The sequence below is a fragment of the Poromitra crassiceps genome, assembly GCF_964638095.1.
Source record: "Poromitra crassiceps genome assembly, chromosome: 18".
NCBI classification, from domain to species: domain Eukaryota; kingdom Metazoa; phylum Chordata; class Actinopteri; order Beryciformes; family Melamphaidae; genus Poromitra; species Poromitra crassiceps.
Genome location: NC_139636.1, coordinates 7,870,625 through 7,888,159, shown reverse-complemented (window position 1 = coordinate 7,888,159; position 17,535 = coordinate 7,870,625). Strand labels below are relative to the sequence as shown.

General features: G+C 44.6%; 1 protein-coding gene across 1 annotated transcript; it reads right to left on the bottom strand.

Moving 5' to 3' along the window:
* Window positions 1–1,395: 1,395 nt before the first annotated feature.
* Window positions 1,396–12,661, bottom strand: LOC310793160 (exocyst complex component 3-like protein; the record flags this gene model as incomplete). The annotated part of the gene is made up of 15 exons (XM_083654920.1): window positions 1,396–1,582; window positions 1,703–1,836; window positions 2,350–2,505; window positions 3,107–3,377; window positions 3,538–3,654; window positions 3,764–3,864; window positions 4,289–4,414; window positions 4,822–4,939; window positions 5,720–5,790; window positions 6,281–6,499; window positions 7,017–7,216; window positions 7,793–8,014; window positions 8,521–8,740; window positions 9,251–9,429; window positions 12,619–12,661. The coding sequence occupies 15 exons, from the start codon at window positions 12,659–12,661 to the stop codon at window positions 1,396–1,398; spliced, it is 2,364 nt and encodes a 787-aa protein (XP_083511046.1).
* Window positions 12,662–17,535: the final 4,874 nt, after the last annotated feature.

The following is a 17,535-nucleotide window of genomic DNA, read 5'->3' as shown; positions in this document are numbered from 1 at the left end:
AGGTAAAAAATAGGAAACATGTTCAAAAGAGGTTAAAATAAAAATACATAAATACAATAAATAAACCAAAAATAAAATAAAACACATAAAAAGCAACATAACATTTGATCAAATGAAAAACAAAATGAAGAAAAAAATCTGCATGCAGAACGGTCATTCGAGGAGACCTGATGCAAACACATATACCAACATATACAACCAATTCAATCCATTACAGGCTGCAAAACAGCCATCAGTGCACTATATCCACTGCAGTATCTTACTTTTTTAACCACCACACTGTAACCATCATCGAACTTCCCTTTGCAGAAATAAGCACAAATGTGTTTCATATTGATTTTCATTTTACACCATTCTGAATATAATACACATTGACTCACTGGCTCGTACAAAATAAACAAGTCATAAGTTAATTCAGCATCTCACGGTTTGTCTCTTCAACAGGCATACGTAGACCTGGATGTATCAGATGCTTTGTAGTTGAATACACCATTTGTTGAGTTATTTCCTTGTGCATCTTTCATGTCCAAGGTCAAAGTTGGGTCCCAATTGTTACGGTACGGAATGTCTGTTGCGTTAAGCGGCTGAGAACTGAATTGAATAGAAAATGTATGGTCAATTCCAATTAAATTCCTGGAGTTGGAGTTGCACCCAACTCTAAGGAAAAATTATTTGAATTGAAATTGAATGATAGGAAACAGAACTGAATTCCATGAAATTTCACTTCTAAGACTAACCTCAGAAAAGAAAAGAAAAGAAAAGAAAAGAAAAGAAAAGAAAAGAAAAGAAAAGAAAAGAAAAAATAATTTCAAGTTTCAAGAATTGTTTCTTTCTTTCCAAATTCCAATCCGTCAGTTGAATTGGAATAGAGTTAATTCAGGAATTGACCGCCCCAACCATAAAACTGATTGTGGTGATGTAGGAGATGACGTTCAAGAGTTTGACCCTCAATTTAATTTGGACATGAAACAGAATTTTGAGAATGTCTATTAGCAGTTGATATTAGGGTGGCAGTAGCCAAGCCCTAGAAGTCTGAGAAGCAGAAGTTTGCAGTGAAAATATATGTAACATGGTAGACCTGTATCGTCACACTAACTTACATTCACAGGTGGTTTTGATTTGGAGTTTTGTTTGTAGTGGTTTTGTTTGTGTGGGAAATTGCTGTGTTTTGGGAGAGGGTCACTTTTGCTGTGAGTTAATTGGTGTGATTGGGTGCTAATGGAAGGCACCAACTACTGTTGAGGTGCACTTGAGCAAGACAGTTAAATTGACCAGCAATTAAATCCTGCCCATCATAATGAAACAGTAGGGGGACCTGATCAAAACTCCTTCCGAGAACAAAGATCCACCCTGAGCCACAGTTAAGTTACAATTTCAGTTTTCTCTGTTTGACAGTCACGCGCACATGGCAGTAGGCAGGCAGAAGGACATGGTGGAGGGAGGAACCAGGATGTCGGTGAAAATGGGCCGGTATCCCGCTGGGAGAGGGGGGGCGCTCTGCTCCAGAAGGTCCAGCACCGTCCCTCTGACGTCTCTGGAGACGTCCCCACGGACGTCCAGCAGCACGGACACGTGCTCTTCACTGCGGACACGGCACAAACAACACATCAGCTCCCTGTTCAGGAGGAATCTCTGCAGTAGAGCTCGATGTGTAGCAGCACAAGAGAAATGAGTAAACTGGTCAGGGGAGAGCAGGGCTCACCTGATGTCGGGGTATTTTGCCGCTAGTCCAGAAACCTCTAGAGTGAGCAGGCCGGGGTCTTTGAGTCGGATGAAGTCGGCCAGGACGGGCAGTAAGGCCAAAGGGTTAACTTCAGGCACTGACCCTTCACCTTCCTAAACAGAAGGACAGGTACACACAAGGTTAAGACCATTTTTTGCCACTGTTATAATAATATAATAGCATAATAATGCAATGGCAAATGCACTTTTAATACTTAACCCTCAGTCTAGACCCCAGTAGAGTTCTAGAATATTGCTAGATAAAAAAAAAAAAAAAAAAGGACAAAAAAGGCGGCTCTCGAGTAAAACCTCATCTTCACCTGGTTCACTGTGTATGTGTGTCTGTGTGTACCATTCTGTGTCTAACAACCTCTGTGTTTATCATTCAACGTAACTGATCGACCTCATGTTTACCTATGTTATAAAACCAAAAAATAAAGTATATAAAAAAGAGGTGACTGAACCAGGTCAGATTGTTAACAAAAGGCCCAAATCGGCCCGAGATATCAGCACGTACGCTGTACAGTATATTGGTCTAATCGGCACCACATCAAACACCACGACACTGCGACTTAGGTCTGTGGCAGAGTTGTCGAGGAACAGTTCAATAGAGTCCGTCGTCCTCACCAGGCTGTGGAAGATCTCTCTGAAGTGCTGGTCGTCCTGGACCATCCGCTGAGCCAGCTGCCTCCTCTCCTCGGCCCCCCGACACACCAGCCTCTTCTGCATCAGCGCCCTGACGTACTCCACCACCGTCAGCCACTGGGCCTCCTCCTGCAGACGCTGTAGGGACACGGTGGGCCATAGAGAGAGGATTCAGCAGGTATACTTGAACCTACATCCTGGGCGTGACCATTGTATCCCTTTGCTGATATTTAGGACCGATATTTTATTAAATATCGGATATCCGCCTGTTTTAGAATGCATCAACAGTCACCCTACAGTAGCAAGCAGTCTTCCAACAGAGCGCTGGCATGCATCTCCAGAGCATTGGCAGTGAGGAACATTATAGAACAACCATTCCCAACCTGTGGGTCAGGGGCCCACTGGTGGGCCGCGAATGCATTGCAAGTGGGCCGCCAAATTTGCAAAACATTACGCTTTTTGAGATTGTTATTATAATTAGCCTATTGCAGGCCCTCATTTTTACTTCCTGATTTCTGTGTGGTGCTGATGGACAGCTCCTTTTATCATTCATATATAAAGTGCTCTGAGAATGCATTATTTGGCCTCCGTACGGTTTACGGTCAGATGTGGGCCGCGAACATTTGAACCAATGAGGTTATTTCTCCCTCTGAGAAACATTCATAGAACTACGACCCCCACATCCGCGCTATGCAGATACAACTGTGCATCATAAAAACAGGGCAAAGCTCGGGGTGACCTGCCGGCAGGGGGGGCGCACGCGACCGTACAGCTCCAGGTGACGCTCCAGGACCTGGCAGAGTTTGGGCGTGGGGTCGCCCTGGACCAGCCAGGGTCGGGTCAGCAGGCCCGGCAGGAACGGCTGCAGGTCCAGCTGGAGTTGGTCCATCACCAGGCGGCAGGCCCGTCTCACCGCCCGGTCCAGAGCCGCCAGCGGGTTGGGCGGAGTCCGAGAGAACTGGCCCGCCGACCGGGACGACTGCTGCTGCTGCAGGCTCTCTGTGGACGTCCTGGATGAAGGGGAGGGGAGAGGGTGTGTGTGTGACGTATGGATGGACCAGGGATGATCCATGGCATTCTCCATTTTCCCTCTTTGCAGGAGCTGCCATTGGCATCATCCAAACACAAGCTACTGTATCTCTGTGTCTTGTCACTCAGGCCAAATCTTACTTGAGGATGATGCAGTTACTGATGGAGGCCAGCAGGTAGTGGAGGTAGAACTTGTTTTTGTTCCTGTTCGGATCCCTGCGATGTTCTTTCCCAAACTCCACCAGAGCCTCTCGGAACCTGGAGGGAAGGAGAGAGAGACAGAGGAGGAGGATGAAGAATAGCAAGACATATTGGAAGCCAATTTCATATACGTATGAGAATAAAGACTATGAAAAATAATTGGCACCTGTTTAAAAGGTTCTCCATCTCATATAGTCCCATCTGTATAGTCTGGTCTCGAAGGGATTCTCCGATCATCAGAGCCACCCGGGCGTTCTCCTCCAGCATCTACCACAGTACAGACCAAAAAATCACCAATCACCACAGAAAAATGTGAATACAGCTTGTGGGACGATCAAAAGCTGGTCCACATTGCTCCTCCTGAATCCGAGGTTCAAGAATTGGAGCGAGTCTGTGTTCCAGCACCTTGGCATAGGCATTCCCAGGGAGATTCCATGAGGATTCTCAAAATGTGAGTTTATTACTTAAATCAAAATCAGGCCACTGTAGCCCAAGGGGATGGGGAACGGGTGGGGGGGCTATATCTGAGGCTTGTGTAGGAGGAACTACTGTAAAGTTCTATCAGTGTTTCAGCATTTCTTTCTGGTTATTATTACTTCATGCTACTTTAAGAGTTTTTTTCAATGTCAAAATAATAGTAAAAAAGAAACAGAAAAGGAAAAGTAGCAGTATATCAGCATGGCATGTGTACCTGTGTGATTATAGTGGGCAGGCTGGTTTGGTAGAAGCCTTCATGGTCTGTATCCGGCTCCTGGTCCCTCTGCCAGTCTGTCAGCTCCACCTCTAAAGCCTTGTGCATCCACTCTGACACACTCTTCTACAACAGCAACGACACGGACACATAAACACTGTATCGAGTTCAATAACATCGATATCATCAACGTGCTATTTGACACTTTAGATTTGTAAATTTTCATTGGTGTTCAGTTAGATTTGCTTCTTCCAACTATGCCATATTATTCTTCACAGCGATTAATCGCAGTGTATTTGAGGTGACAAGGGTCTAAATCTACTGAAAATATCATACGTTTCCCTTCCTTTTCCAAACCTTTTTATGCCGTTTCCAAACTTATTAAGACCTGGGAATTACCTGAACCCTGCTTTTAGAGGACATTCACCAGGATACATACAGCCTGTAATCTATGTTATCTTCAACCAACTTCACATGCATACAAGAGAAGACAGAAAGAGGGATCAGACAAAGACAGCATTCAGGTAACTCACCCGAACACTTTGTACATATTTGTTCTGCAGCTTCTCCAGCCCCTCCATGGAGATGAGAGGTCCTAGCTCTTCTTTCTCCATCTCAGCCACCAGCTCTGCGTGGCCCATCATGTCTGGGCTGCCGAAAACATGCTCATCAGATCCCAGCAACAATTTGACAGGCTGCGATGTGCAGAAGGTGACAGTTCCATCCCAAATGAACATAACATTTTGTTAAAAAAAATATATATATTTTTTTTATTAAAGCTGTACTGGGCATCTTCATAGTTTGATAGCCCAAAGTTGGAGCAGCGGGAGATAGCAATGTTTTTTTATCAGCCAGGTCAAGTCAAGTTAAATAAACCACATCAAGCCAGGTCAAGTCAAGCCAAGCAGTATCCACATTAAACAAGGAGTTTTAAAACACAAAGAATGACACAGACAGAAAGACAAAGAATGACACGCTAAGTAAACAGAGACCATCTTGTGATAGGATCACACCAGCCCGTGACTTTAAATAAACAAAATGTTAGTTTTGTAAGACCCAGAATAAGCCCGTGCAGGGTTTCCTGTCTCTACCTGCTCATTATTATTATTTTCTTTTTTGCATTTTTTTTTAATCCATTTCTGTATTGTGTCCGTGCCAAAAAAAAAAAGTTGCAAAGACAGACAGACAGACAGACAGACAGACAGACAGACAGACAGACAGACAGACAGACAGACAGACAGACAGACAGACAGACAGACAGGCAGACAGGCAGACAGACAGACAGACCGACCTATAAACACATGTCCAAGTACTCAAAATGGCTTCTGTGTCTCCAGGAGCACATTTGCCATGATGACACACAGACTCACAAGGTGAAAACAGTACCAGGCCAGCCACATGCTGCTGTCATGCACATGTGTGGTTCCTCACCTGTTGTAGATGTGCAGCACCCAGTTCAGCACAGCAAAGATCTCTCCACTCTCCAGCTCCCAACTGCTGACCTAGGTGACAAATATCACTTAGGTTAACACGAGTTTGTATCGAGGAAGTAGTGAAAAGGTGATGAAACTATGAACTCTCGATGGGGATCAACACATGGGGAAAAACAACCAATACAAGATTTATTTTAACTGTATATACTTATATAAGAAAGAGCTTATTTCGATTTTTTTAAGCGATCATTAAGATAATCTACTACTCTATTCTAATGTAATGTAATCTAGTTTTCAAATCTATTGTACTTGCTGTGGAGACCCACCACTATTCATCATGGGGCAGCATAGACCCTTTTCACGGGGGCCATTTTGTGTCAAAAAGGCAGAATAAACACAGGTGCAAGCAAAACACTAATGAGGGTTTCCAAAATCCAATCATGGAAGTTGGAAACTTAAAATTAGTGTTTTGCTTGCACCTGTGTTTACCCTGCCTTTTCGACACAAAATGGCCCCCGTGAGAAGGGTCTATTGCTCTGTATTTTCTCGGTTCACTCACCTGTGCCAGGTGTGCATGTAAACAGCGGTGGCTGGCCCTCAGGTAGGCTCCCGTTAACCGGTAATGCGGTGGGACGCAGTGCTCCAGCAGGTGGCGCACGGTGGCCAGGTCGGCCATGATACCATGCTGGAGAGCAGAGAGGTGTCCGGCCAGGCCCGGACCACGCGTGTGCAGGTAGGACACGCTACGAAACCGCGTGGAGACCGCTTCTTCTAGTACCTGGTAGGTGGGAAAGGTGGGAGCAGAAAGATTGTAGCTTACGCCAACAAAAACACAGTACAGTTAAAATATTATTATGGGATAGCCTTGCCATATGGCTCTATTCTTATGACCTTGCTTCATTAGTTTGTTTCTCAATGGTCAGTCCATTTCTTGAACGTTCACCCACTATCATCTATAGATTATGCAACAGTTGAATGAACTTCAATTCATGGATGACCAACATTTCAAGCAACCAAAAATGAGGAGTTTCCGAGATTAGGGCCTCACTCAGTGTCTTTACAATTCTTGTGACCATAGAACGATCATCTAACAGTGAAGCGCTAGATCTGAAACATTGGTATATGGAGGAGCTCTTGAACTGGAGAACACAGGAAAAACTGTAAATGATAGAAAATTGGTAGAAACTAGACAGGTGAAACATATACAGGATAGAAAATGAAATGCCAGTGGTAGAAACATAAATGTCAGCGGTAGAAACTGAACTGGCTTCATATTTGAAGCAGCGGACACTGACCTGGAAGAAGCGTTCCCTCCAGCAGCGAGGTCTCCCGGGGGGCAGGGGTCTGCCGTGGCCCCCGGCCCCTCCTCTCTCCTCCAGCAGTGCTCGGTCCAGGGCCTCCTCGCGCTCCACAATCCTCACCGCAGACACGAAAGGCGTGGGGTTCTGCCGGGCCAGAGCCAGGCCACTGCTCACCACCGCCCACAGCTCCTTACCTGCAGTGACGTGGTAGGCAGGTAGGCATTAGAACTTCAGCTGCTATATATTCTATTTCAGCGTGCGTACAAGACATTGTTCAAAAACCACTTCTATCCACTTCTAACCATAACCCTGTCTCATAGTGAGACAACTTCTAACCATAACCCTGTCTCATAGTGAGACAACTTGCTCATATGTGCATGGTGGGTGGCACATCATGAGTTTGAATCTCCACCCTGGTCCTTACTGTGTGGAGTTTACATGTTCTCTCCGTGTCTCTGGTTTCCTCCCACAGTCCAAATATATGCTGTGTTTGTTAAGTATCATAATGTAATCTAGTAAAATGTCTAGTATGTATATGATGTATGCAAACTATGTTGTGTGTAGATATAGGATGTAGTAATGGATGTAGTATATAAGGGGCTATAAACAACTGAACTGAACTCGTATTACTCATGGAACTGGGGTTATAAAAATAACCATTATGTTTTTGAAGTGATGCAGATACTTGGTTGACTAATTTACTAATTTACTTAATTCTCAGTCAGATTGGCTTCCAAAACTTTCAGATACCTGCTCCAATCTATCCCTACCCAGAGCCTCCACCAGCCGGCCAACGCCAGAGAAATATTTGGCCACCAGCTCTTCGTCCTCGGCGCTGAGGGCGCTTCCTGCCGTCCCAGCATGCCCTGCTGCCCCGCGGAGCTGCCAGAGGATGTCGTCCTGCCCGCGCTCCAGCTCCATCAGCCTTGCATGGGCCTCCAGGAGCCGCCGCGACTCCACCAGCCGCTCAGTCTCCAACACCATGCTACGCACTGGCAGCAAGACGGAGGAGAGGAGGGGGGCAGGGGAACAGAGAGGGGGGGTTCAGTTAACAAAAAGGATTCTATATTGTCAATCAATCAATCAATCAATCAATTCAATCAATCAATCAATCAATCAATCAATCAATTTAAATGTTATATTTATATAGCGCCAAATCATATAATCATAGAGAAAACATTAAAACTACAATAAGCGATTTTTTTCCTGAGCACTAGAGGGAGACAGAAAACAGAACACATTTGTGAATAATGCATGGACGTATTAAAAGAGGGCACACCAAAGCCACTGCACTACAGAGGCCTTCAAAGGAAAAATGGCAGGAGAAATGCTAATAGCTAAGCTAAACATACTCACTGAGAGATGTGTCTGGTTACCACTCTTGCTTTGCCAGAACTTAATCAGTTCAATCAATCGTCATCAGTTTGATGCTACTGGTGTCTATTATGATAAACTCATGGTAGGATTTGTCAAGTTTATTTTCAGGCATTTGACTCACCAGAATAAAGTCGTGGCAGGTTGCTGACGGCAGCGAGCAGCTGACAGTGGTTGACTGACACGTCCCTCAGCGTCTCCAGAGATGTGACCCCCTCTGCGTTCCGGCTGGACTCCAGGCCCGCCTTCCTCAGGGCGTGGGACACCTCCTGCAGCTCGGCCCTGGCCTCCCGCAGCTGCCCCAGGCCCCAGCCCACCCCCTCCAGGTACGACTGCACCATGGACTGGAAGGGAAGCGGCATGACGCCATGTTGTATCATTGAGCTGCAGTATGGACTCAAAACAATGACCTTTCTTCTCCAGTGTTTGATTGTAGGTATGGTTGAAATCCATATTATCACCACAATCACAGGATTTTTTCTCAACATCAATATATATCACACGATGTGGTTCATGTATGCAAACTCACATAAATAATCAAATGATCAAGTTCATCACATTGAACCAAATGGTAATGTTAGGTGTGATGTCAAACAAAACAGAAATATTCAAATAATACCCCAAACATACCTAATTTTTTATCAGAGATAATAAATGTGCTTGTCATCATCAATTCAGACAGCAGAAATGTGTCACGCTATTAAAATATTTTCATATCATCATGATATGATTCCACTGGAAGATGATAAATGAGAATATTGAATAATCGCCCAGCACTATAGGCAGGTGTGTGTGTGTGTGTGTGTGTGTGTGTGTGTGTGTGTGTGTGTGTGTGTGTGTGTGTGTGTGATCACCTTGAGTCTGGAGTGTATGGAGGTAGTCCTCTGGCTCTCTCTCTTCCTGTACTGGCTCAGTCTCTCCAGGTGCTCAGGCCGACAGAAAACACCCGACGCCCACTTAAGGGCAGCTCCACGGGCCAAACACTCGGCCCGCGCCACCTCTGGCCACACCTCTGCTGGCGGCACCACTGCGTCTGGACATGAGTCACAAGTCATCTCATTGGCTGAGTTCAACATCAGTGGGCGGAGCCAAAGAACCACCATTTTTCTGACTAGTTTCTCAGTTTTTCTGGCTAAATAATGTTAGTAAGTCAGGTGGAAAAAAAAAAGAAAAAAGTGGTAAGAGGAGGGGAGACTTCCCATAGAACTCATTATCATTCAGATATATTGAGGTGAGAGTTCAAGGGACCCCTTTGAAATTGGTCGTTTTTCCCTCGCCAAAATTTTGCCTAAATCTCTAGCGCAGTGGTTCCCAACCTTTTCCAACTCAGGGCCCACTTTTATGTCTCAAAAATGTTCGCGGCCCACCTCCGACCCCATAAATACAAAGGCCATATAATGCGTTCTCAGAGCACTTTTTTATTGAAAATTGAACATAAAGGACTGAACTGAATACAGGAGAAACATGTTGGAAGCTCCACAGTCACTAACACAGCACCTGTAACATGTTGCAACACCTTCAGTATTACAGTTTTCAAGGAGCTGTCCACACACACACACACACATACACACACACACGCACACACACACACACACACACACACACACACACACACACACACACACACACACACACACACACACACACACACACCAATCATTCAAGGAGCTGTCCATCAGCACCACACAGATGTCAGAAATGACAAGCAAGGGGCTGTCTGTAACAGGCTAATTAACAAATGATTAATAAATAACGGTATCCTTCAACAATGGAAAAATGCATTCTCATAACAATTTGACATCCAATATCAGATCCAAACAAAATCCAAATATCAGAAGAAAGCCCATTAAATCGATAGGGTTACAAATAAACACAAACCCAATATAAAGATGATGTAAAGATGAAACTTCAATTCAAGCAAAAGCAATAACATCAAAGAAACAAAAATCATACTTTTTCAAGTATGATTTTTCAAAATCTTTCCAAAAAAAATTTGAAAAAAAAAAAGATTTTTTTTTTTTTTTTTTCAAAAATCATACTTTTTTGGAAATGATTTGGCGGCCCACTTGCAATACCTTCGCGGCCCACCAGGGGGCCGCGGACCACAGGTTGGGAATCACTGCTCTAGCGTTATTTAGCCAAGCTTTTGACCAGAGTGGTGCTGTTGAGCACTGTGACGGCTGGGAGCTCTAACCCGGAAAAAATAATATCACCAGCACAGAATTCGGATAAAAAAGAGGCATTTATGAGCAGCATCAAGCTTTCAAACCCCTCCGTCGAGAAGCAATGAACCCTTCTGCTCTAGTAGGTGGCTTTGAAATATTTCTGTGACACTTGTCAATACGTGCGTATCTCTGATTTAGACAGCTTGGGAGCGAGAGTCGCAGGCAAGTCTATGTATGGATACGGGACTCTTGTTGGGTAGCATCGTCTACACGGAAAGAGTCACAACGGGGCTACGGTCCTATATGAAACAGGTTGAGAATCACTGATAAACACCAGACAACTCAGTGGTTTCTCTCAGTTCTCAGGGAGGTCATCCTTTTGTAGCTTGGATAGATGACGTGCTGATGTTAGTCATGCAGTCACAGTCAGTCGGGCGGTGAGACAGGGCAGTGAGGCAGTCGGCTGTGCAAACAGTGCATCAACCATCAATGTCACATGACAAAGTCTCTGTTTGAATTACACGTCTTAATTGGCCTTAATTGAATAATGTGCTGGTTAGTGACTCAGCATAGGGTAATGTGCTGTGCTTGTGACTCAGCACGGGGCAGTTTCACTGTGTGTCTGTTGTGCACGTGTGTGTGAGAGTGTCTTCATAGTCAAAGGGTTCCCACGGGTCCTCGAAATCCTTGAAAGTTTGTGAATTTGAGAGAAAAAAAATCAAGACCTTGAAAAGTTTTGCAAATAGACATAAATAGACATGGGTCATTCAATTGAGGGGTCTGCGATCAATATGAGATGATACATGCCCATATGGGGACTGGGCTTCCAGGCATTTGGGCCTGCTAAGTCCTTGAATTTGATGTTTAAGAAGGGATGGGAACCCTGTAGTGGGCTGACTATACTGATTATGGTTTGGACTTGGCCAACGAATGCAGCCGACAAGCTGTTCTCACAAAGATAGTCATTCAAGACTCTGTGTAAGTGTGAGAGAGTGTGTGTGTACGTTCTCAGGTCTCAATTACACAAACAGTCTCTGTCTCGAGAGGTGGTCATGGGACACTCAGCTATCTCCTACCAACACAAAATCTGAGCCCTGAATGTGTCAACATCAGCAAATCCGCCAAACAATACGCCATCTCTCCAGAGGGCCATCAGCCATTATGATACTCAGATACTGCAGCATCATGGTCCAAGCACACAGCAGAACAGTACAGGATGCTATTCAGAAATATGAGCAATTCCCTACAAAAACAATTACAAGTATTCAGTGTTTGGCTCGGTGTTTTCTTATTGGCTTCTGGAACAGAACCATCATGGGACTCATCAACTCTCCACTGAAACACACTCATTAAATTCTTTAGTGCTGGCAGCTCCAGTGCTTCTCAGAGTGGGATCCAGGGACCCCCAGGGCTCCTCGAGGAGGTTCCAGAGAGTCCTCAGTAAAAAAGGGACTAATTTATTTTCACTATAATTCCATCCATTAGTAACACAATGACAAATGTATGACTCTTTCTAAAAGCACAAATCTTATCAGATGGGGGACCCTCGGACAAAATCTGATCAAAATGGGGGGGTGTGGTCTAATTTGTGTCAGTCTAGGGGTCCTTGACATGGAAAAGTTTGAGAAGCACTGCTTTAAGGCACCTATTCAATAGCAGGAGGAATTCTGAGATACATTACTGCCTTGAGAATAAAGAACTAATTCACAACAGCAATATCAAACAATTATACATGAATAAATACGACGTGCAAAGACAAATGAACTGGATGTAGCTGTGGTGAAGAAGGAACCATCATATCAGAGGTGGACGATACTGACTGGCCAATATCTGATATTTAATAATAGCCCAATATCGGCCTGCAAACCAAAATATCTGTCTAATTCTTACTGGATAGATATTGAAGACTCATGTTCATGACATGTCCATCATGCTTTGTTTTGAGAGACTTTTGGAAGACGTGGGTGTTGAGTCATTCAGCAATCAGCAATGTTGTCAGTCTGTGTTGTCTGGCTATAAGCATGTGTGCCCAATGCAAAGCCCCTTTTGCCCGTTACCTTCTGGTTTGTCACCACCATGGTTCTGATCCCCGGCTGACATTGAAGTTCAGTTCTGGTCCGCCCGTCCGAGGGCCCGGGGTGCCGTGCAGCGCTGCGAGAGCTGGCTGGAGGAGCAGAAGAAGGAGAAAGGGTGGAGGAGAGAGAGGGCACATAATCCATTCTACTGACGGCTTTCCCCTGGTCCCCCCCCCCCCTCCTCTCTCTCTCTCTCTCACACACACACACACACAAACACACACACACACACACACACACACACACACACACACACACACACACACACGCTCTCTCCAAGACACATCCTCTACTGAGAGGCCGGCAGGAAGGGAGGGGAGGAGGAGAGTAATGCTGGAGTGTGTGTGTGTGTGTGTGTGTGTGTGTGTGTGTGTGTGTGTGTGTGTGTGTGTGTGAGAGAGAGAGAGAGAGAGAGGGGGGGGGGGGGGGGGGGGGGGTGCTGGGCTAGGGAAGGCATAGGGAAATGTGCAGCATTCAGGTCCTGTGGAAAAGATGGTAAATATGAACTCCATACTAAAACATACTGTGTTTGATGGTAAGTGCTAAAGTTGACATTTACATACACTTAGGTTTTTACATAAACTTTTTTTAACCACTCCACAGTGGTTTATAGTTAGTTAGACAAGTCGATTAGGACATCTACTTTGTGCATGACACATGTATTTTTTTCCAACAATTGTTTCCAGATTATTTCACTCAATCATGTGATTGTTTGATTAATTAGTTAATTCACTATATCACAATTCAGTGAGTCAGAAGTTTACAGACACTAAGTTGACTGTGCCAGCTTGGAAAATTCCAAAAAGACGATGTCATCATGGCTGTAGAAGCTTCTGTCTGATAGGCTAATTGAGATAATTCGAGTCAATTGGATGTGTAGCTGTAGGGGGTTAGGGTAGATGTCCTCCTAACCGACTTGCCACACTATAGTTTGTTAACATGAAATCTGTGGAGTGGTTTAAAAAAGAGTTTTAATGACTTCAAACTAAGTCATTAAAGATTTTTCTCGACGGCTTCAAACAAGCTCAGCCGCCCGTCGTTTCGAGAATTTTGCGTCACTCCAGCAGTTTTTCCCACAGGACATGAACGCAGCGCTAAAGACAGGAGAGAGGAGTGAACCAGAGAAGCAATCCAGATGGTGACATAGTGGAGAGAGAGAGAAAGAGGGAGGGAGGTTGGAAGGGGAGAGAGAGGGAGAGAGAGAGAGAGAGGGAGGTGGGGAGCAGTAAGTGGACCTGGTGTTCCACAGAACCACCAGAGAGTGTCTTTGACCAGTAGGGAGAAACCAATTAGCCACGCAATAACTGGAAGAAGCAATGTATAATAATGCACAAGCCAGTACAACCCACAGGCCATGAAGAAGCCAGTACAACCCACAGGCCATGAAGAAGCCAGTACAACCCACAGGCCATGAAGAAGCCAGTACAACCCACAGGCCATGAAGAAGCCAGTACAACCCACAGGCCATGAAGAAGCCAGTACAACCCACGGGCCATGAAGAAGCCAGTACAACCCATGAAGAAGCCAGTACAACCCACAGGCCATGAAGAAGCCAGTACAACCCACAGGCCATGAAGAAGCCAGTACAACCCATGAAGAAGCCAGTACAACCCACAGGCCATGAAGAAGCCAGTACAACCCACAGGCCATGAAGAAGCCAGTACAACCCATGAAGAAGCCAGTACAACCCACAGGCCATGAAGAAGCCAGTACAACCCACAGGCCATGAAGAAGCCAGTACAACCCATGAAGAAGCCAGTACAACCCACAGAGCCCCAGAAGCAGAAAGCGTGTTTCTTTCTTTCGTAAACACAGCAGACTGTGTCTTCTTCGTCTGATCCTCTGCAGCTGTTGGGGGCGGCGGGCGAGCAGGGCTGCTCCTCTACCCCTGAGGGACTCTGTTGTTTATTTGTGGGCCCCAGTAAAAGTCCCCTGACCCCGACCCCCACAGTCACCTTGTTTACGCCTTGCAAGGCTTCCCGGACCCACTTCAAAACACACAGAAGAGTCCAAGCCAAACACTACGTCTGAAGAAGGGGGGGGGGGGGGGGGGGGGGCAACTATAGATCCATTCCTGTTCTGGACTTCAAGTTTCCTCATGTTCATTTCAATATTTTTGTGTTATGCATGATCTTGCCTGCCTGATGTTGGAATTCCAAGTTGGATACGATATTGAGAATGAAAGGAAACGTGTTAAGAAAAAGTATGACTCAGAAATGGCTGGGGAAAAATGAAGGTTCTGTAGGGTTGGAAGGCTGCTACCAATATGCATAGTTTTGGATTGAAGATGCTGATGTTTTATGGCACAGTCATGCCAAATAATTCTGGGTATTCATGAGCAGCAGCCATTGTTTCCCCCTGGAAGTGTATTCTTGTCAGGGTGGAAAAGGGCAGTAAGGAGTAACATACTCCTGTCTACCCAAAATCAAAAATACATATTTTCCCTCTTATCTGTAGTGCTATTTATCCATCCAGATCTAGTTAGCCAACAGCTAACAAGTGTAGTTCTGTTAGCTAGCAGCTAGCGGGTGTAGTTCGGTCTAAACTAGCAGGTGTAGTTTGGTCTAAAGAAAATAGTTCCTACATGAAACTGCTCACAAGTTCTGTGGATTATCTCGAGGACCCGGGTCATGATTTCTGTAAAGAGACAATGCTGTTGAATTTTTCAAATGTTCAAATGTATTCTTTTGGGGCTTTGAGCGCCACAAGCCAATTGCCATCCAGGTCTGTAGATAGAGAAGGCAGGCATCCAGGTCTGTAGATAGAGAAGGCAGGCATCCAGGTCTGTAGATAGAGAAGGCAGGCATCCAGGTCTGTAGATAGAGAAGGCAGGCATCCAGGTCTGTAGATAGAGAAGGCAAGGCAGCAAAACAATCTAGAGGGAATGGCAACACCACAGGTAAGAGTCAAAATATGTAATTTTGATGTTGGGATGAACTGTACCTTTAAGTGCTTCTCATAGACAACCAGTGTAACATTGATCAATTCTACAATATGTAATCAATCAAACAGCATCATATAGAGGTGCACCACGTTGAACAGATTGGCCTCGTTATATAATCAGTCTAAATCTGGTTCTGTCGAGGCGTTTGTCTCTCAGTATCAGGTGGAGACAGCAGCAGGGTATTCCTGTCAGGGTGGGACCGCATCGCTGAGGACAAGGCAACCGACTGACCCCACGTCCCAGACCCTCACCTCACCCACTCAACCAGTACTTTGTAGAGGTTTGTACCTCTTTTTTATTCTTGATTGTTCTATATTGATGTTTTCTCATTATTGTAAAAGTCATTCCCTATTCTGTTTGTCTCCCAGTCCCAGCTGAGACCTCAGGACTGCAATGGAAATAAGTTTAACGACTTTATTGTGATATCCTGATTGACTATTTTATACTGTATGCTTGTTGGTGTATTGTATTTTTTTATTTGTCAAATGAATTCAATCAATTAATGTCAAAATTTGAAAGGCCATAACTGCTGAAACTGGCAGAGATGATGCGTGTTCCGATTGGCCCAAAGTCGCAGCCTCGTAGGGGACGATAGGTTTACTTGTTCCCCTTAAAATATACGCATTTTATAATTTACTGGGAATGATGGCTCAGAGTTCAGAGGTGGGTGGCGGTTGGGAGGGAAGATTTTTCAAGTGGGACTAGAGTCAAACAATCCCTTCTGAAAAGTGATGTACCATGTTTCAAATCAATATGCGACACACACAAATCTGTAAAGAAACAGCCACTCCCTATCCCAAATATTCACATTCTGCACTGTCAAAGCTGTAATGAATTTGAATCCAGCATGCCAGTAAAGCTAAACACCACCCAGAAACCAGAGCCAGTGGTTGTGAGGTGTTGGCTGTTTCTCCACAGCTGTGTGCGTGTGTAGAAAGCAGCCTTGTTGTTGTCATCACCTTGAGCTGCATAACCCTCAGCACCAACTCCACCCACAGAGGGGCGACGGGAGGAACAGGAAGTCTAATTCTAGACCACTTCCTGTATGACATTCCTGACCCGGGCCGCCTTCCTGCCAGGCTCGGTTACACAATCTATGGCCCACGCCGTCAAGTCTTATCACACGTATGCATATGAGGCCAAGTGACAGTTCCTTATATGTCGACGTAGTTGTATAACCACAGGAAGGGAAAGCATTGGAAGACATGACATCAATTTGTTTTGTCCATTTGATATATGGACTAGCACCACTAGTTAGTCTAGCACCTGGTTTGCATAGTGGATGTGCAGACGCTTCTCTCTACTATAGTCCATTTGATATATCCAATTAAATTTAGATTTTCTGCATATATTTTGTTGTTGAATTATAGATAAAATTGTTCCCAGACAATTGGTAGGCGGCCACCATATCTGTAATCGGTGAATTTTCCTCCTATAAATTCGGTATTGGTCTAAAGAAATCCCAACAGTCAGGATCTATAAAATATATCAGCTTTACTAGAGTGACAGTATGTATGTATATATATATATTTTATTAAGCCATTCTATTTCTCTTATTTATTATTTATTGGAACCTTCAGTGAAGTGCATAGGAGAGTTCACATGAATAACATTCAGAACAAAATGACAAGACTGACAGATGGAAATATCAGGAAACAGAACAGGTAGAACTACATACACCGCAGCAGCATGACGATTATCCCTTCTTTTCCATGAGCAATATTCTCATCCAATATATTATACAGTTAGGTTTATAAAAATGTGCAATAACATAAAGCCTATGCTTTGAATCCATTGGGTAGACGATTCCTGTAGAAAACAGGCATTCAACTGTATGTTCTGTCAAATGTTTAGAAATAACGGTGTGACGAACAAAATCTTGCACTAAATTCCTCCCTGGACACCTATGATACAACTGACACCAAACTGAGCCAGTACATCTGACTCCCATTCCA